The following is a 24,971-nucleotide window of genomic DNA, read 5'->3' on the forward strand; positions in this document are numbered from 1 at the left end:
CACGCACGCACGCACGCACGCACGCACGCACGCACGCACGCACGCACGCACGCACTCACACACACACAAAGTTAAGGCTGCGCACACACACACACACACACACACACACACACACACACACACACACACACACACACACACACACACACACACACACACACACACACACACACGCGCGCACACACAAACACACGCACCAAGAGTATTCTGACTTAGTCTCCTCCAGATGGCCACCTGGAGACTCATGCTCCCTGAATCATAAGATTTGCTGGCGTTCATTATGACGGAGCTGAAACAGCACTAGACATAGTCCGTGACTCTCCCCCTTCCCTCCCTCTCTCCTGTGTGTGTGTGTGTGTGTGTGTGTGAGCCCAGGCGGCCTCTGGACGCTGTTTAATGTCTTTCACTAGAGTAAATGTGCCGCTGAACGCATTGGAATTCAATGTATGCCGGGTGTCGAACGATATATATGTATACGATTTGCAATATCACTTGGGAATTCAGCTTAAATCACTTTTATCTGTCCCTGCTGGCTGCGACTTTAATTAACCAAACGTGGTTTTCTGTAACTAGAAGGGAAACCCAAGGCTTTCATCTTCCATTTCCACTTTCTCCATGTTATCACGTCTCTCCTGTGCCTCCTAGTTTATGGCCCTTTCCCGCCTGGCTCCTGGTTTCATTTGTCCTCCTCGAATAACATCTAGAACAACACAGAGAATTCCTTGTTTGACCCTTTAGGTCTCGTTGATGGAGTTGTCAGCCCCAGTCTGGAGGGTCCTGATCAGGCTTTACGTGGCCGCCGTGTTGACGGGCTTGAAGCTGAATGAGCACAAAGAGGCCAATCAAACCTCTTTTTAACAATGCTAGCATGTCTCACTCGGGAGAGATGGAAAATGTGCACATTGGATTTTCTTTTCTTCCCGCCTAACAAAAGGCCATTCTAAGCGCCATCTCTTCTCTGCCATGTTCAGCCTGTCAGTGACCGCGTGGGCGGAGGACATTAAGCTGATGGCCTTTGGACCATCTGGGAAATGTTCTGCGTGTGTTGTGGGGCCACGTAGGTGTGAGCAAGAATGTCCAGGAGACAGACACGTCTCTTATGTCTGGCTCAGACATCCATTCCCCCCCCCCCCCCCCCCCCCCATCACCCCACCAAACACACACACACACACACACACACACACACACACACCTCCCCATGCCTCGACGCTCCCCCTTACATCTATTTCTGCTCTTCATTCTCTGTTTTCTATCCTTTCGAATTGTCGTCACTCACTCTCTCCCGCTCTCACCCTGCCTCTGTATCCGCCGGCTGAGCTCCTTCTGCATTCTCCGCCTGCACCGACGCAACCCACACGGTAAATATAACGGGAATTTTCATTTCATACAATGGTGTTCCCCTCTGCCTATATAGCCATACCAATGTGAGAGCCAGAGACAGGGAAGCATGCGTCAAGGTGATGTCAAAAGTAAGTTTTGGACAATGCGTTGCAGGGGATGAAGTCAATGTCTCCGTTTGAGGGTCCTTTATTTGAACGGGGGGCCAGATATTTAGCCGCAAACTGTGCTGAATCCCAGGTGCTGGATTCCACCGAGCAGTGCCTGGGCTGTATGTAGACGCAGCGCCGCGATGCACACAGCTGCTGTTTGATGAGTCCGTGGTTGTATCTGCATAACAATCGCTATGGTTCCCTCCTCGCCTCAGTGTTCCAGGGGAACACGGTGGATCGTGTCTGTAATGAGCCTAAGCTCCCTTGATCAGAGTTTTCACAACACTTTGGGAATAGTATGGACTCGGCTGTTGTTGTTTTTCTCGGGTTCATTCGTCCGAGAACACCAAGTGTACGACAAAATGCCCGAGATGCGGTTTGTCGCGTCGATACAGGAGTTTCGGATCAGTTGAGGGAGGGACAGGCTTTTCCCGCCACACGTAGATTATGCACCCCGGAGCTATAGCATAAATATCCCAGCATGAGGAACACTGTCTTTGTCTCCTCTTCCGCATGTCATTGGATTATCCCCGGCTGGGTTTGGGAAGCATTGGGAAAACATTGCTGCCACTGCCGCTGCGTTTGCGTCTGCCTCGATGGGCAACGTCACATTCAATCAACGCCCCGGGCCTGTTTAAAACTTAACTTGTGTGTCGCGGACCAGAAGGAGGACTACCTGATGGGTTTACACGTGGGAGACTCTCTGAATCAGTCATGAGGAGCAAGGCAGATGCCGCCAAAGCTCTGGAATAAAGAGATTTGTGGAAGGAGCTCTTGTGTTGATTCAGAGTGAGCCATGTGTACCAATAGTACAACTAGGATATCTGTGGTCTTTTGGGGGGAAAAGCCCGCGCCTCCATATGCTTCGATGTTTTGTGTTTGGTCATGCAAGTAGTACTATTTGAATGCTTAGCAGACACATTTTTTCCCAAAGGGACTTGCAGTGATTGCGAAAAAAGGTGTGTCCTGCAAGAATGTTCTTCACAAAAAGAGCTGCCTATTTCCCTCCAAAAATGTCTACCTACCTACCTATATACCCCTACGTACTTTCATACATACCTGCGTACCCGCCTACCTGTCGACCTCCCTCTCTACCTAGCTACCAACCCTACTACATACAGCCCTTTCACCCTACCTACCTACCTCCCTCCAGTTCCTAACTGTCTATCCTACCTTTCCGCCCTATGCATGGGGGTACATGGATCACATGTGTGTTATCTGTGATCCCAGCGGGCTTCATCAGCCGTCCCGTGGTTCATGTCGATGTCGTTATTGGAAATCAATTCCGAGCCCTGAACCGTCGTCTCTCCCGGGCTGCTACACATGTTAACCGACGTAACCCATCACATCGACGTTCCACGGCACTTATTAGTGAACAAGGTGAGAATATTCTGTTGACTCACAGATGATACAGCGCAGCCTGCCTGAGGGGGTGTGAGAGGGGCGATATGAAGCGGGCGGGCGTGGGGGGGGGGGGGGGGGTCGTGCTGATTGGTATAGAAGGCTCCCCACACAAGGATGAAAGCAGAGCGTGAGAGGTGCAGAGGTAGGGTGGGTGGCTGGTGGTGGGTGTGGTGGGTGGTTGGTGGTTGCAATCCTTCATGGAAATAATGAAATACCCGGGGTGGCCACCCCAAGGTGCACTAAGAAGGATGTGATGAATGGAAAAGGAGCGGGCGACGCAGAACCGAATAGAAACCAGCTGGTAGAAGAAGGGGAATGTAGAACGAGGAGTAAGGGCTGCAGCGAGGAAATGATCCTGCTTGGAGCTTAATGCCCCCTCCGTCCCCTGGCAGACAAACACTCACTCGGCTGTTGACGCGGCAACAAACCCTCCCCCCCCCCGAACAAACATCCTATTTCAGACTGGATTTGTTATTTACCACTTGGGCAGGAGGACAGCGAGGGAGAGGGTGTGTATAAAACATAGAATGCTCTTACTGTACAAGTACCATGAGTGTGTGTGTGGGCGTGGGTGTGTGTGTGTGTGTGTGTGTGTGTGTGTGTGTGTGTGTGTGTGTGTGTGTGTGTGTGTGTGTGTATTACACTGGATGACAACAGATGTTTTGTAGCTGACAGACCGGGGCTGTGGATGCCAACAGTTGTGACAGCAGCAGAGAGGAGCCCTAGCCCTCTGACAGAATGGATGTCCCCACTGTGAAAGACTGTGTGTGTGTGTGTGTGTGTGTGTGTGTGTGTGTGTGTGTGTGTGTGTGTGTGTGTGTGTGTGTGTGTGTGTGTGTGTGTGTGTGTGTGTGTGTGTAGTTCATGTAGTGGTTTTGTAATGAAGCAAAGGAGACAAGTGCCATTGGGCAGCACAGGAACCGGTCTTTAAATACATCCTGACCAGAAAACACAGCCTGTCTGACCACCTCTTCACCTAGCGTGGACAGACATACATGGACATGGCTGTGTCTATCAATTAATACTATTTTTGGTGTTTTTTCGTGTGTGTGTGTGTGTGTGTGTGTGTGTGTGTGTGTGTGTGTGTGTGTGTGTGTGTGTGTGTGTGTGTGTGTGTGTGTGTGTGTGTGTGTGTGTGTGTGGTCTCACTGCAGTCCTATCAGGGGGATTGCACCTCTTACCGTCAGGCCCCACATGGCCTCCCTCCTTTCCCTACTGAGAAAGCTTCTTAACTGTATTCTTTGCTGGAGTTTAATAGTGAACTATAACAGTGTGGACTTTTGCAGCCTCCTACGATTTTGAGTCCAACGCCTCAGAAACTGGCACAATGTTATCAGATTTGGCTCAGGCTCAAAGACTTTGTGGGTGTAGGACCTATATAAATCACTGTCACAATGTGTAGTTGCATTTCAATGTGATTTTTCACCACTTTATACTCTCCCTCTCCCTCCCTCTATCTCTTTCGCTTATGTTTATCTTTCCTACATAATTTGCCAAACCTGAATTTAATTTCTCTCCTCTTTCTTCTTTATTTTTGTGTGTGTGTTTTGTTTACTTGCGTGTGTATATGTCTGTGTGTGTGTGTGTGTGTGTGTGTGTGTGTATGTGCTTGCATTTACGTACATTTGTCTCCATGTTTGCGTGTGTGTATGTCTCCATATTGTGTGTGTGTGTGTGTGTGTGTGTGTGTGTGTGTGTGTGTGTGTGTGTGTGTGTGTGTGTGTGTGTGTGTGTGTCTCCAAATTGTGTGTGTGTGTTTCTCCATGTTTGTTTGTCCGTCTGTGTGTGTTTCTGCGTGTGTGTATCTCCATGTTATTGTGTGTGTGTGTGTGTGTGTGTGTGTGTGTGTGTGTGTGTGTGTGTGTGTGTGTGTGTGTGTGTGTGTGTGTGTGTGTGTGTGTGTGTGTGTGTGTGTGTGTAGCTGCGGGGCGGCCCTCGTGGCCAAGATGCCACTGCGTGCCGTGTCAGTCGGCAGGCGACGGTGAGGGTCCGGAGGAGGGGGCGGTCTGCAGGAGGCTGCGTGGAGGTGGAGGAGGTGGAGGAGGAGGTGGTGGAGGAGGTGGTGGAGGTGGAGGAGAAGGAGGAGGGGGAAAGCACCATCCAGCCGACATGAACCTCTGCTGGAATGAGATCAAACGCAAGTCCCACAACATCCGGTGAGTGGTCGTTTTGGAGTCTGGCCGAGAGTTGGGCGCTTCTTGTTATCAAGTGACTATAACTTTTTAACTGAATCCCATTTACAGTGGGTGGATGGAAGGATGGATGAGCAATGTGTGAATAGGTGGATGACAGGCTGGGTAGACGGATAGATGGCTGGTGGCATGATAGAGGGCTGGATGGATGGATGGATGGATGGATGGATGGATGGATGGATGGATGGATGGATGGATGGATGGATGGATGGATGGACGATGAATGAAAAAAAAAAAAAAAAAAAAAAGATGCATGTTTGATTGCTTTGCGACGTAGCGTGTGATGATGGGATGTTTTGTCTCCACCACCATTGGCTTGGAAAATCGATCAGATGTGACTCAAGGAGAATTCATTTTCACAGATAAGTTAATGTATAAAAGTTATATTCGTGTTGTGTTTAGTCAAGATAATGATATTTTTGCAAGTAGCATAAACGTTTGCTTGCTAAATAACCTTTAAATCAGTCAACAACCCAAACAGCTGCAGGTAATGTTATCGTTATCCATGGTCAAAACAATCATACTAAATATAACTTTATGAGCACGCGTACCATATAGGCTCAGTCCTGAACGTAGCGACCCGGGTTCGAATCCTGCCCGTGTTCATATGATGCATGTCCCCCCCTTTATCACCCATACCTTCCTCTCTATCTCACTCTATAACAAAAAAAAAAATAAAAAAAATAAGGATATTCAACAGATATTTATGCTCTGAATAACAGCGATCTGACACAGGGAACTAAAGACGTGATCATCGTTACGCGTACCGTGTGTCTGGGAGTGGATACCGACGCTTGCCAGCCCTCCTCTCTTTAGAGCCATTGTTTTGTCAATATTCATACACAATAGCTGAATTTCCCTAAAAAAAAGACTAACTGAATTGCAATAAACTCCAAATGTTCCCAATGGAATGAATTTGCTGTATAGAAGTGTATCCCGCTAGCTGTACAACAGTTAAGAGCAGGCAAAGTACTGCATGGCCCGTGGAGCTCTGGTGTGGGTGTAATGCAGATAAGATGTAAATAAAGAAGATCAAACAGGCTTAACATAGACTGTACATAAAACAGATCAAACAGACTGAGCATAGACTCTATATAAAACAAATTAAAGTGACATCCCGTATAATGTAGAGAATGCAGATTAAACTGACTAAACATAGACTGTTAATTAAACAGAACAAACTGACTTATTATTTACATTAACATTAACATTTAGGGCATTTAGCAGACGCTTTTATCCAAAGCGACTTACATCAGTTAATACACACATTGACACACCGACGGCAGAGTCAACCATGCAAGGCGACAGCCAGCTCGTCAGGATCAGTTAGGGTTAAGTGTCTTGCTCAGGGACACATCAACACTCAGCTAGGAGGAGCTGGGGATCGAACAAGCAAGACAACTGCTCTTCCTCCTGAGCTAAACCGACCCAATTATTATAGACTCTATATGAACATATTCAACTGACTGGACATAGACTCTATATAAAACATATTAAAATGAATTAACATCTAATGTATAGAATACAGATTCAACCGACTTAACATAGACTCTATATAAAGGAGGTTAAACAGACTCTTCATATGTCTACCTTGGTTGAAACTATCCAACTTCTTTTATACCAAAATATGTTCCTAGAACACCAAAACACTACTTCTCGTTCAGATTGAGACCATGTGTTGATTCGTTTTTTGGTATTCCTGGCATCCCTAATATTAACCATTTGTGAACTTCAGTTTGATTCTATTAATGAATTCAGCAAGATGTCTTCTATGAAGGGAATAGCCAAAAACAATCCTTCCTCCTGCGCGTGATGGTGTTTGATTCAGAGTGTGCACGTAGAGAGTAGAGGGGCTACCATGTTGGTATGAGCGAGAGCGTATCAATGTTTTGAGCGCAGCTCTACAAAGAAACACAACTTTTTTACCCATTTGAAAGAGTAAAAAAATCAAAGTCACTGTACGGGGAAATTACCCGCCGTAGTAATGTCTATGTGTGGGTAACACTGTAGTAGATTTGTAGCTTGTCATAGTAAGGTAAATCGATATCAGTGTTTTTGTGTCCTTCCCAAAAAGGGGGTAAAGGGAAAATGAAGCCCTTGAAAGGCGTACAAATGTAACAAAAATAGGCCTTATTAGAACTACAGAATCTCTGGGTTTGACCTCGACAATATGTTTAACATCGGTCGTTTTTACGCAGTTGAACGTCGAAATATTGCATATTATCCCTTTAACTAGAAACGACCCTGATCATACAGACGGTTAATTTGTCCTCATTTCCGCCTTCTGTTCTACAAGTTCTCTTGCTGTCAATGTTGTGCTGCACCATTGCAGCGCACCATTCGATTAAAACCGCTGTCTCTATAATGTGATGTCGTTTAACGTCGTTTTCAATAGCTTTTCTCCACTCGCCGTATTTATTATTTATTTGCCAGGGGTTAATTTCGCTGTCACACACATCAGGCCGCAGACAGGGCCCGCGACTGCGCAAAACAATTAGAGGCCATTTGTGTCCCTTAATTGGTAGTCGACCGGGCCTGTCACGTCTTCAACTCCACTCCCACACACCATGTACACCATTGACCCCCTTGCATTTAGCCCACTTGACCCCTGTGCTGGTGGGCGGAAGGGGGGTGGGGATGGAGGCTGGGGCTTGTGTTGTTGGTGGGGGTTTGAGGAATCCGAGCTGTTTGAGGGGATTGCTGTAGAAAGCGGCGCGTCCCCTGCAGTGCTGAGTAATGAGATCGTTACCGAGCGCCTGTGGCGACCGGCGTTTAGCCCCCGCCGTGGCCTCTCTGCGTGGCGGCCATGTGCGTCGGAGGGAGGGCCGGAAAAGAGCGGGAATCACCAGATGGATGCGCACATGACGAATGCCAGACAGGAGTGGTGGAATGTGCGTTGGGAAGACAATGATGGATGATGGCGACAACAGATGAGCCTATTTATGGGTACAGTTGATCAATGCAATCAGTTACGTTGCATAGTTTGTGTTTTAGGTTTTGACAAGATTGATACTTTTTTCCGTTTCCCTCGTTGAAATGATCAGAAAGCAGCAAGGATTTTTGCCCAGACGAATTCTATTCTATTTTTCTATACGCTTGCCTTTGGTTTGGGGGGACTTTGACTTGCGCTGCTCTGTGCGTAGAAGCGTGTTATTCAACATTTGGAGGATTTTCACCCCAAGCTGACCCTGATCGACTATTTGGCGAGGGAACAGTAGGACGTGATTGGTCGAGACTGTTAACTTTCTAACCTTGACGGCTATCACCAGTAAGTGTTGTGGAATTTCAACCCATGGAAAGAGATGACTGGCTTCATAATAGCCTGTCACCCCCGTGAGCGACTGGCCTTTGAGCCTTTATGGGGGGAGATGAGTGAGAAACTAACTGCCCATCTAGGTCCTTTGTGCCACTATCCAATTAAACCGTTAGGCAATGAAATATCTGTGGTTAATAATGTAAGATGAAAGACGCCACCGCGAATGTCAAAGCCAGGGAGGTGTGACCGTTTTTCGAGAGAGAGGGGAAAAAAAAGAGGCATTTAAAATCTGAGTGAGTTGTGCATCGCATCGATTTCACGGTGCTCTCCCAGTGTTGACAAAGGAAACGATTCAGCCATTCTTCACTGTGTACAGAAACCATTCTGTTATCACACATGTAATGGATAGAAGTTTTATTACCCATGGGGCAATTTGCATGAAAATGTAAACAAATCCCTCCACTGTTAGACATTATTCTAGATGTATATTGCCCTGATAAACAAATCATAAGTAAGTTGTGTGGTTCTTGTAAATGAGTTACAGTATAAAGAGCAATGACAAGGCATATAGATCAATACATCATGATGTTGTATACAGTTATTAGTACATCATTTACAATAGTGGACCATCTACCCGGAAAATATGAGCATAATTCATTGTTACTATTTCCCAGATGCCTCCAATTGAAAATAACTCACTGATTATATGCTTGGTTTCTTTCCAAAACAAACCAACAAAAATAGCTTATCCAAGGGACATTTTTATGCCCAATACCGAAAACCTGTCACGTACACTGATAATAATCCTAATGATAATAAAAAGTGTGGTTTGGCTGTAATATCTTGGGCCAAAAGTTCCCAGACCGATAAAACAATTATATTTGTACAATGAAAGCAATGTCATATAGAAAAGTGGTGCTCTGTTTTTACACCGCTAATGGAGGTGCAAGAAGAGGAGCTAACAGGTTCCTGGGGAAACAATCATTAAGCCGATGAGTGCTAACCAAGAGCAGCAGACAGCAGATGGGGTTTTGTCACCGTTGCTATTGAATCTACTCTCCTGATGTTGTGCGCACTAGTTGTTCTCAACACCAGCCGAAGCTAGGTCAGGTTTTTGTTTCCTTCAGGGAAAAAAAAGGTGGTTTACAAGCAAACTTCAATAGTGTACCTAATCTTGGCTTACTATTTAACATCATTAAAGATTATCTGCTTTGATGCCCAATCGTGTGCAAGGTATTTACTGGGTTACTTTGATGAATGTCAGCTCAAGTATGCTTGTGGGTTTTTGCACACCTGCGAGCTAGTTTGCGGGGTTTGCGTGTTTCTGTGTGTGTGTGTGTCTGCAAGTGTGTGCGTGAACGCATGGAGGCCTATGTTTAAATGTTCACGGCACTCAAATGTATTTCTGCGGTTGTGTGCGCATGTGTGTCTGAGGGGGAGGGATAGCTAACCAAGACCATATCTCTATTGTTTGGGGCTGGTTGCGTTGCGGGGGCCTGGTCGTTGCGCGGCGGGGAATGTCCTCCCAGGGCTGGCGTTGGCGTCACAGCAGAACGATGGGATTGTGTTCGCCACACGGCTTGGATGGCTGCAGGGGTCCCGCCCACAGGCCAGAGTCACTCTGAGGGCAAGGGGAGTCCTCTGCATTGTTTCTGCTGTGGATTCAGCTTGTTGTTGTTGTTGTTGTTGTTGTTGTTATTGTTGTTGTTGTTGATGTCCTGGTTCTGTTCCTTCGTCTCAATATATTTAGCGGATTTTTATTTTTATGTTACCGTCACAGTGTCCTGTAAACGTCTCTGTGGCATCCTTCATATTTACATTCTGGTTAACCAGCTCTGCCTTTACTAACACAGCGTGTGAAGAGCAGCTGTGTTTATTTATATATGTCAACTGAGCCCAATTATCATCCACCGCCAATGGTGATTAAACTTATTATTGAAATAAGGTGTGTTCAAGTGATCCCTTGGGGATGGATAGAAATCAACAACTGGATTTTGCATCTCTCTCTCTCTAACGCTCTCGCTCTCACTCTCTAACACTCTCTCTCCATCTAGCCATACTGCATTCCCCTGACATTTTTCACCGTCTGTTCCTCACCAGCCAACAAAGGCTGTTTCCCTCATCTCCCCTCTCTTTCAGGTTTCCAACCGTATCTCTCTTTAAAGCACTCTCTATCGATCTCTCTCTCTTGCTCGTTCTCTGACTCTTAAGATCTTAAAAGGTCTCAGCTACCCGGATCCACTCAGCCCCCTAGTGTTCCTGCGACCCCCCCCCCCCCCCCCCCCACACAGGCGATCCACCCAGCGCCTGCAGCTCCCACCAGCGTCCAATCACATAATTGTTATTCTTTTAGGGTCAGCAGCAGCAAAAGATCGAGCTGTTGGTAGTGGATTAGGATTTACGCGTGTACGAACACACTGTCAGTTTCGCTTTCGGAGATTCAGTGTGCGTCCTACAGTGCGTTTTCTTTTTCTTTTTGGCCTTGTTGCTCATCCTCAGAAAGTGTTTGAGGTTATTCAGGGGATTCCTGAAGAGGGGGTGACAGATGCTGTTCTGCTGTTTGAGCAGGTAACCCACGCGCAACGCCTTTGACCCATATTTCACAGTTGAAGCGACTGTTTGACCCGTTTGATTCGTCTGAGTGACACACTACATTTGTCAAAACATGGCAGACTCTGACGTCCCGCTGGATTCCCACAACAGAGAGCTTTGTCTACCCGACCCCCCCCCCCCCCCAACATCGCTCTCTCTCTACCCTCCCTCGATCCCTCGGTCCCTTGTTCTCTAGATGCATCTCCCTCATGCCTCAGCCCCTTTTGCCCAGAGATTTCTGGTGTTTCAAGTCAAGCTGTTTCACGATGTGCCGGTGAGCCGGGGAATTAAGATTTAATAAAGGATTGCTTCCAACACAGTTGGGAGAACAGTCACAGCTGGATCGCTGGGTGGATTCCTCCCTTGTCAATTGCATGCGTGTTTCGCAACAAACTTTACTTTCTCAGATGCTGTGTCGGATGGGAAATCCCAGTATGGAATTGATGGGCTACTGTGGGAACAAATCAATAAATGGTGTGTATATATGTGCATGCGTATATAGGAGTGTATATCTGCGCTGTTTGTTACATGCGTTTGTCTGCATATGTATATCTGAATGTGTTTTGTTCTGCAAGGCATTTGTATGTGTTTGTGTGGGTGTCTGTGTCTGCGTGCATCTGTTCTAATGTAACATTGTACCCAATGTTTGTGTGTGTGTGTGTGTGTGTGTGTGTCTGTGTTTGTCAGGGTTTCCCAGGGTGCTGTGCTATTACAACAATCATCTCGTGCGGAACAAATCCCAGGTTGTGTGAAATGTTTTCAAACTCCAAGACTTCTCCAGCTAACTCGGACGAGCTCGGACTAGCAGGGCTTGGTAATCAGGTTCCGTGCACACTCTGCACCCAATAAAGCAATCAGGAAAGGTGGTGCGGAGTGTGTAGAAAGGGTGTACTCCAGTCTTTAGCAGAAAGAGAATATCTCTGAGAACATGTCTCTCTAAGAAAAAGGTTTTTTAGGCAAACGAAGGCAATTATATTTGACAGCGTCTGGGTTGCACTTCCCTGACAATCAAAACTCGAACACACATCAAAATGATGAATCAAAGAAAGTAGAGGCCTCCACAGTTCCAGCGACTGTTATATAATATATAATAAAGCAGTAGGGATGTGTGAAAAGGATTCCATATCAAATGTAATATCAACTCGAAGCACAAATGTATGCACATATTTGTACACATTCATTCATAAAGGGAATGAACACACACACACACACACAAACAAACACTGACACACACACGCACGCATAAACGCGCTCATCATGCCCTGATAGTACTCCATGCCTGCTACCTGTCAGACTTGGTAAGCTTCTCCTTTCCCCCACCAGAAAACCTCCCCTCTCCACTGCGTCAAGAAGGATCCAAGGATTTGTGTGTGTGTGTGTGTGTGTGTGTGTGTGTGTGTGTGTGTGTGTGTGTGTGTGTGTGTGTGTGTGTGTGTGTGTGTGTGTGTGTGTGTGTGTGTGTGTGTGTGTGTGTGTGTACACTTGTTTGGTCAGGGATGCACTGACATAGTTATAGCCTTCGCCATTTACACCTGTGATTTGAAGGCAGAATATGTCATTTTCTCTTAATCAAAGCAATAACAAAAATCGTTGCCCTGAAAAGCGTATGACGGGTCTCAGCAAAATGTTTAGAGACAGGGTTATGTTTGGAAGTTTTATTCACGCTATGTTAAATCACGTAATGTAATTTCAGTGTAATGAAATAGCCGACAGTCGAAGTAGAATTAGTCGATGAGTTGGAAACGCAATCACATCGTTGGTTAAAGTAGCCCATCACTGTTATCCGTGGTCAAAACAATCATCTTGAAATAATGCCTGCAATAAACTGGCGCAACAGGCTGACTTGCTTATTATTAATTATCATAAAGTATATACCATACTTCTAGTCGTTTTTACATCTTTGAATGTGAAATCATACACATTTGGGCCTTTAATGGATAAACTTCAAGATTCCCGTTGTAGGCTTTCATTTGAAAGCAGCAGCCCTTTCCCCTACCTAACATACCGTGCATCATATATGACAATCGCATCTCCATAATTAAAGCATTCGTATTCAGTGTGTTTACTGGGTATACGCCTGCACACGTACATATATTAACCATGCATAAACATATGCACAACTAACAATGGCTCACCGTGTATCTTTAGTTGAATGTGGCTAAGCTTAGCGTCTGACTCACCCTGCTTGTGCTGGTTAACGTGACTGAAGATGAGTCACTCGCACTCTTGGGGTGAGTCGGTGAGTCACTCGCGCTCTTGGGGTGGGCGAGTTCCTTCTCTTGGTGCTGCATCTCGTCTGGATTTGCAATAGGTCACAAGGTAATTTATTTCCAATATAAGTCCTTTGTGGTGTTTATTCGTGGGTGTGTACACCCTAACCCTGATGAAGTGCCACCGTCTCCCGCCTCTAAAGATGATTCTGCGTTTCCGATTTCAACAGGAGAAAGGGAGGAGGTAAACTTAAGGTGGGAGTGTGCGTTGATCCTTTAAGGTTTGATGTTGTTATGGTAGTTAGAGGGCCTCCCTGTGGTGTTATCAACGTTATTTACGGTCAGAGGAGTGTATGTGGGACACAAACTCTCGAGGAGGAAATTAGTACTTTCATGCGTCTTTAATTGAGCCATCTAGCCAAACAGAAAAAGATCTAAAGTAAGCTAAGGAAAAATACATCTACAAAAATAAATTGCATTAATGAAGTCAACCGTTGGCTGGGATTGCTTTTATAAACGTTTCTGGGTCTAATGACACAGCAAACACCACATTTGATGCAATTCAATTTTTTTATTAATCCCTCACATAATTTCAAAGCGCCGGATAATGTTTACAGATTAATGCAAACGTCTGTGTGTGTGTGTGTGTGTGTGTGTGTGCGTCTGTGTGTGAGAGGCATCATCTCGGCTCCCTCTTTATCCCTGAACGCCCCCTCAGAGCGAAGGAGGTAGGGGTGCTATTGGGTAGATGGCTAGCTCTAACTTTATATTATATTTACTTTTTTTGGAGCTTGCTGAAAAATCCACCAAACACATGCTGTGCTCCTCTTCCCATGAATGATCAGCTAACTGGGGCATTAGCCCTCGTTCTGAGCTCTCTCTCTCTCTCTCTCTCTCTCTCTCTCTCTCTCTCTCTCTGTCTTTACTGTGTGACATTGGGAGGTAACTCTGGCATTTCCTTATTGAAAATGTCCGCAAGTTATGACTGATTCTGGCTGACCCCACTCTGGCTCTGCTGCTTTGTCTTCAGTGATTGGATGTTTGATTAGATTTCAGTCTGGCATGACGTGAAGGTGATTTATTTTTTATTTTTTTGGGCAAAGCAAAGTGCTTTGAGAAAGAGCGTCCACAGGCCTGCTGCAATTCTGCCGTGTCATTCACCAGGCCCACCTCACAGGAACACACACACACACACACACACACACACACACACACACACATACACATACACATACACATACACACACACACACACACACACATCCCAAAACACACACATCCCAACACAGAAACAAACCCACACCCGCTCAGAGTGCAATGTGCGCAGAGTGATGCAGATTGGATTTCAATTTGGCACGGAAACTGCATTTCATTTAAGAGCCAGCTACACACGGGACGCCGTGTCGCTCGCTTTGACTAGCAATGAGCGCCATAATACAGGGTGTCATACACAGTAAAACAACACACTCCTTCCCGGTGAACGGCATGATAAAATATACACGCATATATTCATGTACCATAATCACACATGAACTACTGTTGTCATAGAAGTTCACGTCCAATTCTCTCTCTCTCTCTCTCTCTCTCTCTCTCTCTCTCTCTCTCTGTCTCTGTCTCTGTCTCTGTCTCTGTCTCTCTCTCTCTCTCTCTCTCTCTCTCTCTCTCTCTCTCTCTCTCTCTCTCTCTCTGTTGCGTTTGAAGCAGAGCCTGCATAATGTTGCGTTGCTGGAGAGTGTGCAGAATGCTGAGGTCTAGGACGTGGAAACAGGGGACACAGGAAACAGTTGGCCAGGTAGCCGTCTGCACTGTTATCCCATTGGTATTGATTAGCATTGTCCGTCATCTTGACAGATTTCCCATAGCCCGTCCTGTGCATGTCAGATGAGCTCAGGCCACTACAGGCTGAGGAGCTGTAAAAGAGAGAAGCAACGTCTTTTTCATTGTTTGATTATTATATTGGATTATATGATGTTTTTGGATTATTGTGATTTGAATTATTATTTAGAAAACTTATTTCACACGTGTCGTTGTTTTTTACTAGGAGGTTGAATCATGCATTTATCTTATTTATCACAGTGTATATTTAATCAGACCTTTGCTTGACCTTAAAGGGTTGTTACCCGGTTTATATGGCCCATATGGCCTTGCCCATTCACAACCTTTAAGGCTATTTTATGTCTCTCTCTCTCTCTCTCTCTCTCTCTCTCTCTCTCTCTCTCTCTCTCTCTCTCTCTCTCTTCCCCCCTTAGGCTTGAGTGTTCTATTACCTTCCTATTTGTACTGGTATACAATTAGCCTTTAATGACCGTAACCTTACCGAGATATCTCTCACTCTCTCTCTCTCTCTCTCTCTCTCTCTCTCTCTCTCTCTCTCTCTCTCTCTCTCTCTCTCTCTCTCAGAGAGGTGCAGAATGCACCTCTCTGAGATTTTCTAAATTTACTCATCTCTCTCTCATGCAAAGGGTCATGAAAAGGGTCATGAGACAACAGGAGGAAAGCTTTAGTCACCTGTGTGATATCCACTGAGAGCATCACTGAGACAACCTTTTGAAAGAGTTTGAATGAATGAATGGCTAAACTCTGCTTGTGATGTACAAACTGATGAATATGCCCACACACTCACTCATCACTCACTCACTCATTTCCTTTTTGGTTTAATACCCGCAGGCACTTAATGAAATGACTACACCTCATAATAAACTGGCTTGTCGTGCTCTAAGTCCTTTGTTTACTCTCTCCACACACACACGCACGCACGCACGCACGCACGCACGCACGCACACACACGCACGCACACAAACACCTAGCATATTCTCTTCAAAGGACAGCTAGAATTCCCAATAAATAGCCTCTGAATTAATATAATGATGTTTCAAGCGGAAATTTAATTACCTCTGTCATGTCTTCTCTTCTTTCTCTGCCCTCTCCTCTACCCTCTCCTTTCTCCCCTCTCCTCTTACCTCCCCCCTTCCCCCTCTCATATCCCCTCTCCTCTCGCCTCTCCCCTGTCCCCTCTCCCCTCCTCTCTACCCTCTCCTTCCCCCCGCTCTATCCTCTCTACATTTCCCTCTCTCCTTTCACCTCTCTCGTCTTTCTCTCTCTTCTCTCTATCCTTTCTCCTCTCATTCCGTGACCCCTTCGCTCCTCCCCCCCCCCCCCCCTCTTCTCCTCGTCAGAGAATCCTATAACAGGGCAGTGTCTGCTGTTCCACTGATTCCATTCCATGACTTTGTCTCAGCCTATGTGTGTTTATTAGAAAGGGGGAGAGAGAGAGATAGAGAGAGAGAAAAATAAATAAAATAAAGATGGTGGTAAATAATTAACTCAAAGGTGGATAATACAACAATTATGTATTTAAGTGAATGCTGAACAAACACTTTTTAGATGTGATATAGGCCAACCATGCAAGTGCATTTCACCGTTCAGATAAGAGTGTGTGTGTGTGTGTGTGTGTGTGTGTGTGTGTGTGTGTGTGTGTGTGTGTGTGTGTGTGTGTGTGTGCATGTATCATTTCTATTTGAAGTGTTGAATTTATGATTTACTGGATTTGGACGTGACAGTGATAGCAGGCGTTCTCTACGGCTCATCGCCTTCATGTTAAACATGTCATTCGTTTTCAGTGGAATAAGTGGGAAGCGAAGACAAGTGATGAAGAAAAATAAATGATTAAAGTTGATTTGATTATGTGTCTTAGCTTCTCACACTTCCTTTGACACCATAGTTATAAACGACACCCTCAAGCGTTGGTGTTGAGCTGAGTGCCAACACACATTTGAACCGGGGACCCTATCAATAGAAAGTAATAATACAAGCTTGACTTCAGCTCAACCTCCGTCCACAGTGGTTTGCAGGCCCTGAACCCCTTCACCTGAAACCATGTGGACTTACCCTTCCCAGAGTAATATGATGAACCTACAATCTGTACCCGACACACTGAGGACCGTCTGCCTCGTCAGGATGGTTACAGTCATGCGGGGTTGACCAACTGGTGACTCAGCTTCATAGTCGATTCATAGATGTTGATGTCCTTCATGATAAGCTATTTTTATAAGTATGAGGCAGACGTGGCCGGTTGTCTTATACAGGATCTGGTCTGTCTACTGTGTAGTTATTTAAAAGTGTTATTATGAGTGACGGATGGTGAAAAAAAACAGTGCTTGTGTGGGAGGGGTCCTACTTAAGGGCTCGGCCCAACCAAACAAGTAGCCTTGAGCGTGGCAAAGCTAGGCAACGCCCCGCACCCTCTCTGGTGGCTGCTTGGGGGGGTTTACCACTTTGTTGATGGAAGTGCATAAAACAAGGAAAGAATAATTCAACCACGAGTCTGTATGGGCTGACAGAACTCACTGAATGACCAATGTCCAATCGCATGGCTGGACACGCATTGCAAGACGCACTCATTTGCATAAAATGGACTTTTCTGCGTCCCCTTTACACGCGTCGCGATCACCCGCCCGCACGCCAGCCTTCCCAGAATCCCTTGCACCACACGATCACGCCTCCAATACAAAGTAAAGGGGAGGCGAGTGCCACAGTTGAGGCCACGGTATTGGTGGGGGCGAGGTGTTAGAATGCCTACAGGTAGGCTGCAGACATTCCAGATTGAACCCGGAAAACCTTCAGCGGAAAGCGGAACGACTATCCTGTCAAAATTCTGCAATTCATCGAAATGTAATTTAATTTTAAATGTTGGAGTCAGTTGAGCATGATAATTGTGGTGTTGTGGTGCGGACATGGCCCACTGAAGGTGTAGCGAGCGCAGGTGGACAGGAAGTGGGAGATCCTGGCAGGTTACGGTGGATGTTTTTTATATTTTGCTTTCTATTTTTGTGACTCATGAGCCAGGGGACTAGGTTCACATCCAGCCCTGCATACGTTATCTGTAGCCGGATACATCGACGTTGTCGTCACTGTCAGCCACACTGAGTTCCCTTCGCATTTCTCCCAGTCAGTGTTCATCACCAGCCAACAAAGACTTTTTCGTTCTTTCAGGTTTTCTCTCTCTCTCTCTCTCTCTCTCTCTCTCTCTCTCTCTCTCTCTCTCTCTCTCTCTCTCTCTCTCTCTCTCTCTCTCTCTCTCTCTCTCTCTCTCTCTCTCTCTCTCTCTCTCTCTCTCTCGATGGCTTACTCTCTGTCTCTTCAAGCTTTGGATCCTGTTCCCACTCATCATCTCTGTGTTGACAGGCTTGGCAGATGACCTGTGTACCATGCAGTAAACATTTAAAAAGAAAACTCCCATACACACACACACACACACACACACACACACACACACACACACACACACACACACACACACACACACACACACACACACACACACACACACACACCACTCCCCTCCCACCCGCACACACACATACACACCATACACTCATTACAAACACACACACAACCACACACACACAGACCCTACTCCCACCCCAAACACACCCTCCATGCCTCATGGGATGTCCCATGCTGCAGGCAGGTGGCAAACGGACTCATCACCCCTCTATTGGGTTCCAAGTGTGCTCCAGCCCACCTGTGAACAGCCCCAATCTGCTCTACATAATACTTCAAACCTGATTGATTTCTTGTTGTGCCAGGGCTGCAACAAGGAATCAACACACGGCCAGGGCCGCTTATTGGCTGAGACACACACACACACACACACACACACACACACACACACACACACACACACACACACACACACACACACACACACACACATTTATTTTTTTGATATATTCAGTTACTGAACCCATTATTTAGTGCTCAACCGATTCTGTTTCGTGTGTGTGTGTGTGTGTGTGTGTGTGTGTGTGTGTGTGTGTGTGTGTGTGTGTGTGTGTGTGTGTGTGTGTGTGTGTGTGTGTGTGTGTGTGTGTGCGTGGGTTCATGCGTCTTTAGGGTGCGGCTGGAGGCCTTCTCGGACAACAGTGGCAAGCTGCAGTTGTCCCTGCAGGAGATCGTTGAGTGGCTGACCTCCAAGGACGAGGAGCTGTCCCAGCAGCTTCCCATAGGGGGCGATGTCAGCGCCGTCCAGCACCAGGCAGAGTTCCACCAGGTACCGTACTCGGATCGTACCCCAAATGCTACGGTCACATAAAGCCTACGATTAGACACTAGTGTGTCTAATCGTATCCCGACTACGATGAAGTGAGTACAAATTGCTACTGAGAAGTATCGGGTATATCCTGTAATCGGAAATCAAGTTTCGGGCTAATAATGTCTTAGCGGGACTCGTTTAATTCACACCGAGGCAGAATCTGCCTTAGGGGTCTGACAATGTCCTGGATGCCCTTCCCTTTTCCCTACCCGGAAGACTGTGAATGACACTTCATCTCCTCCATGGAGCAGCCTGCCCTCCCCTAACAACTTCTAAGCTCCTATTACTCAGCTGTCTGTCAAAATAACGACTAAATTCCAGGATGCATCAGTCAGTCTGGCTTGTTATCGATGAACGGATCGATCTAGGGGGGGAGAAAGATGAGGTAGGATTTCACTGTGGTTTCCGGACACTCCAGCAGGATGTCTTCATTAGTTTTTACTGATTCTTGTTGAATTACCTTGTTTTGTAGAGCTGCTTTAATTTGTTTGGGTGTGTGTGTGTGTGTCTGTTTTGTATGATTGTGTGTGTGTGTGTGTGTGTGTGTGTGTGTGTGTGTGTGTGTGTGTGTGTGTGTGTGTGTGTGTGTGTGTGTGTGTGTGTGTGTGTGTGTGTGTGTGTGCACACTGCTTCAAGCCAAATTGATCATGATGTTATATACATTTAAAAGTGTCCAAGCATCACCAACATTGATGTCATTTGAAGACAATTAAAACATTTGCTCACCAGCATCCATCACCAGAGTTGACGTTTTTAATCGATTGTAAACTAAATGTGGAATTGAATGGATGCCATCCACATCTACTTTCACCACAAGCTGATCAACGATGCTTGCCTTCAAGTGAACAGTGATTGGATACTTGATGCTTAAATGTTTAAACGCTGACTGGTTGCTATCAGTCTCTCTGGGGGTTGGGAAACAAGGTTATATCGTTGGATTTAGTGTAGACGCAGTTGTCTGACCGTTCTTTATGATGAACTAAGGGAACTAAGATGTTGTCTCCCGGTTGAAGGTCACCTTTTCTATTTATTTTCCAACTATCATTCATGTCCTGTCAGTCATCTGCTTCAGGAGTGAGTCCCCAGGACACCGTTGCTGTCGCATGCTGTTCTTTAATATCCTGAGAGCTCAATTCTCTTCAGGGGTGATATCTTTCACCAAGTGGACCGGGCACTGTCTCGTCACTCCCTTCTTCTTTGCTTCACCAGCCCACCCTCATTGGTATGGGGTCTATTGGACTTAATTACATCAATCTCCCGCACACTTCTGTTGGTTTTGCTCCCGCGGCGAGCGGGAAGATTGAGGTCTCCACGGAAAACTTTGAACAGGCCTGACCTCTCCGTCTCTCATCAGGACCGGCGCGCTGCCATCTCAGCGAGACAATTAACAGCGTATCTGCAGTATAATAAATACCTGTCACATTGTTGATGGGTACGCTTGCTTGCGATTTATATTTCTTTGCACTGCCGTGATCCTTCTATGACGCATTCCCCTTTGACCTCATCTCTTTGTTAATTTTCCACCTTTTCTCAAAGTCAGGTGCTACTCAGTCAACAACCCCGTTTCTCTCCCACAATGAAACAAACGGATCAAGTTTCGGAAATTATGCATTACGTGATGCACACGCTTGTGCCTCTCATCTCTGACATGCTTTCTCCTCTCTTCTCCCCTCCTCTCCCCTCAATTTCCTCTCTTCTCCTTTCTCTCCTCTCTTATCTCCTCCCCTGGTCTCCTCTCCTGTCCACCTCTCTCCTATGCTCTCCTCTCCTCTTCTCTTCTCTCCTCTCCTCTTCTTTGCTCTCCTCTCCTCTCCCCTCCATCTCCTCTCCTCTCCTCTCCTCTCTCCTCCTCTCCTTTCCTATCGTCTCCGCTCACCTCCATCTCCTCTCCTCTTCTCTCTTCTCCTTTCTCTCCTCTCTTCTCCCCTCCTCTCCACTCCTCTCCTCTCTTCTACTCTCCTCTCCTCTCCCCGTCTCCTCTCCTCTCCTCTCCACCCTCCATTTCTCTCCTCTCCCCGTCTCCTCTCCTCTCCTCTCCACCCTCCATTTCTCTCCTCTCCTCTCCTCTCCATTTCTCTCCATTTCTCTCCTCTCCTCTCCTCTCCTCTCCTCTCCTCTCCATTTCTCTCCATTTCTCTCCTCTCCTCTCCTCTCCTCTCCTCTCCATTTCTCTCCTCTCCTCTCCTCTCCTCTCTTCTCCTCTCCTCTCCTCTCAACCCTCCCATGTCCCCTTCTCCGCTCTGTCTTACATCATAATTCCGCCCTGTATATTGCCCTTCCTGTGTTCATCTCAGTCGTCCCATTTTCAGCTCGGCGCTCCTTTATAATCCACGAGGCCTAGGCTCCCTTAGCGTCTGGTAGCGCTCAAAACTTTCTTCTAACAAAGCGGAGAGGGAAATTGCATCCCAGTTTTCTATGGAGATTGCAAGCGTTTAAAAAAATTTGAATTATTGATCTTAAGTGGATTTCTTCTAATGTTTTTGTGTGTGTGTGTGTGTGTGTGTGTGTGTGTGTGTGTGTGTGTGTGTGTGTGTGTGTGTGTGTGTGTGTGTGTGTGTGTGTGTGTGTGTGTGTGTGTGTGTGTGTGTGTGTGGATTTGGGGGTGTGGGTGGGGAGGTGGGAGGGTTGGTGTAGAACACTCACTTGTTTTGGTTGCCATGGCAGCACTTCTGCATCCTCAGAGGGCAGCAAACAGGTTGATGAAGTCGTTCCACTCTGCTTCACTTCCCCGCTGCCATACATTATGTATCCTAAGCTAACGGAAATCTGTCCAATTATGGTTCTTTCTAGCAAACCCGAAGAACCCACATCGGCCCACACACAAACACAGACATCCCCAGCCCCCCCCCCCCCTCCCCCCAGTGTGAAATGAAGCTGGAAGGAAAGCTTCAATGCCAGGGTCGGTTCAGCAGAGAGAGAGAGAGAGAGAGAGAGAGAGAGAGAGAGAGAGAGAGAGAGAGAGAGAGAGAGAGAGAGATATTAGATTAGATTAGATTAGTGACGTAATAATGAAGAAGGAGAAAACAAGGCGCGTTCAGGGGCGAGCCAAGATCAGAGAGGGTGAGAGAGAGAGAGAGAGAGAGAGAGAGAGAGAGAGAGAGAGAGAGAGAGAGAGAGAGAGAGAGAGAGAGAGTAACCGGTTGTCCCGGTGGTTGTGCGTGTGTAAGTGCGTTCTGCGTGATGCTTGCCCGTTCAGCATGGCGTCCTGTTTGGGTTGATGTGAGTGCTGTTGTCAGCTCTGGCTGGCCAGTCGGTCCTGGGGTTTAATCACAGTGGTAACAGAAAAGAAAAACCATTCCAGTCCATGGCGACGCCGCCCTGCAGCTGCTCCTCCCAGCTAGTTGTGGATCATTGTCTCACTGAAACCCGTTTTTTCTTCACACCGAGCCAAAGGATTGAGCGCACATATTCCTATCTTGAATCAAAGATACTTGCACTGTGTTTCTGTAATGAGGCTGAAGGCTGTGTTGCGATGCAGCAGGATTTTGGATTTTGTCATGTCTTACTTTCTTCAGATCCCGTGTCTCAGTGCCCATTTGTATGTCACGCTCTCTCTGTGTGTGTGTGTGTGTGTGTGTGTGTGTGTGTGTGTGTGTGTGTGTGTGTGTGTGTGTGTGTGTGTGTGTGTGTGTGTGTGTGTGTGTGTGTGTGTGTGTGTGTGTGTGTGTGTGTGTGCCCCTGTACATGCTTTGGTGTGTGTGTGTGTGTGTGTGTGTGTGTGTGTGTGTGTGTGTGTGTGTGTGTGTGCCCCTGTACATGCTTTGGTGTGTGTGTGTGTGTGTGTGTGTGTGTGTGTGTGTGTGTGTGTGTGTGTGTGTGTGTGAATGCGTGTATGTATGTAGACGGGCATGCAATCATGTGCTTGTGTGAATGAGTGTGTATCCCTGCACATGTGTGAGTGAGTTTGTCCGCGCGTTACTGGCATACTGAGAGTTGTCAGAGGAGGGCCAGAGAGTACACACACCAGGTAATTGCCTCTTTCTTTCGGAGGCACCCAGCTGAGTCTCCAAGGACGAGCCCACCACCCTACCCTGTGGCTAGAGAAGTAGTGTGACGCTGTCTCGGTCAGAGCTCTGGTAATGTTTTGTAGTCAGCGATAGGTCCCTGAATACTTATTTTTTCTGTATTGTTTCTGTACGTTACGTGTACAGCCACCATGGGTCCCCTGAGAGTGCTGTTTAATTAAAAAATATTAGAACGAATATTATTATTATAATACACCAGATAGCTTTCCAGTGCAGTCAGAGGAATGACTCACTGTGTATTGATGTGTGTGTTTGTGTGTGGATATGTTGCATGTGTGTGTCTATGTTCTTTTGTGTGTGTGTGTGTGTGTGTGTGTGTGTGTGTGTGTGTGTGTGTGTGTGTGTGTGTGTGTGTGTGTGTGTGTGTGTGTGTGTGTGTGTGTGTGTGTGTGCGAATGTGCTGTGTGTAGCAACACTTTATCTTTCCTTTTCCATCCCCTACCTCCTTTCTTCTTAATCTTCACTTGTATACACAACACACCCACCGACACACCCACCAACACACACACACACACACACACACACACACACACTCACACTCACACACTCTCTGTCGCCCATCTCGCCCCTCCCCCCCCCCCCCCCCTCCCCGCTAGGCCTTCGTGGAGGATGTGAAGTCCCGGGGGCCCTTCATCTACTCGGTGCTGGAGTCGGCCCAGGCGTTCCTGGCGCAGCATCCCTTCCAGGAGCCCGAGGAGTCCCTTCCCGACGGAAAAGGTCTGGTCCCCCCCCCCCTCCCCTCTTTTGCAGCCCCGTGCCAGCCAAAGCATTACACTCACAAATCCACTCCCAAAGCCCCAAGAGTTCATTTATAGCCGGAGTGCCTAGCAGGTGTGCCCCCACTCCCCCTCTCCCCCCTCCCCCTCTCTCCCCCCCACCTCTTAGCTGTTATGAGCAGTGGTCTGTCCTCTGATGTCATACTAGGGAAGGGAAAGGGGGACAGGGGAATCTTCCAATTAGATCTTGCGTAGCGGCTCTGCAGTAACATCTGCTCAGATCAATAATACAGTATGATGCGCCTCTCCACCCACTCGTAAACCCCGCCACAGCCAACGGCTGGCCCCCCTCCACTACCGGAGAGTAACCCAGAGCCCCCTGTAACGCTCTCGGCTAACGCTTTACTCCTGGACCCTTCTTTCTTTTCTTTTTTTTTCTTCCTTCCTATCTCCCTCCCTCCCTCCTTCCTTCCTTCCTTCCTTCACTCCTTCCTTCCGTCTATCCTTCCTCCTTTCTTCCTTCCTTCCTTCATTCCTTCCTTCCTTCCTTCCTTCCTTCCTTCCTTCCTTCCTTCATTCCCTCCCTCCCTCCCTCCCTCCCTCCCTCCCTCCCTCCCTCCTTCCTTCCTTCCTTCCTTCCGTCACTCCCTCCTTCCTTCCTTCCTTCCTTCCTTCCTTCCTTCCTTCCTTCCTCCCTCCCTTCCTCCTCCCTTCCTTCCCTCCTTCCTCCTCCCTCCCTCCCTTCTTCCTCCTCCCTCCCTCCCTCCCTTCCCTCCTTCCCTCCTCCCTCCCTTCCTCCCTCCCTCCCTCCCTCCCTCCCTCCCTCCCTTCCTTCCTTCCTTTCCCTCCTCCCTCCCTTCCCTCCTTCCCTCCTCCCTCCCTCCTCCCTCCCTTCCCTCCTTCCCTCCTCCCTCCCTCCCTCCTTCCCTCCTCCCTTCCTCCCTCCCCCCCCTCCCTCCCTCCCTCCCTCCCTCCCTCCCTCCCTCCCTTCC

The 24,971-nt window shown here is 47.2% G+C and overlaps 1 protein-coding gene across 1 annotated transcript in view; it reads left to right on the top strand.

The window, feature by feature from the left end:
• The first annotated feature begins 1,181 nt into the window (after positions 1–1,181).
• Positions 1,182–24,971, top strand: part of drp2 (dystrophin related protein 2) — a 68,030-nt gene continuing 44,240 nt past the window's right edge. The window contains 4 exon segments of the mRNA XM_060063787.1: positions 1,182–1,358; positions 4,816–5,050; positions 19,040–19,196; positions 23,860–23,980. Coding sequence (XP_059919770.1) covers positions 1,199–1,358; positions 4,816–5,050; positions 19,040–19,196; positions 23,860–23,980 — 673 coding nt within the window. The 5' untranslated portion in view covers positions 1,182–1,198.

This window comes from Gadus macrocephalus, chromosome 10 (genome assembly GCF_031168955.1).
Source record: "Gadus macrocephalus chromosome 10, ASM3116895v1".
Taxonomy (NCBI): Eukaryota; Metazoa; Chordata; class Actinopteri; order Gadiformes; family Gadidae; genus Gadus; species Gadus macrocephalus.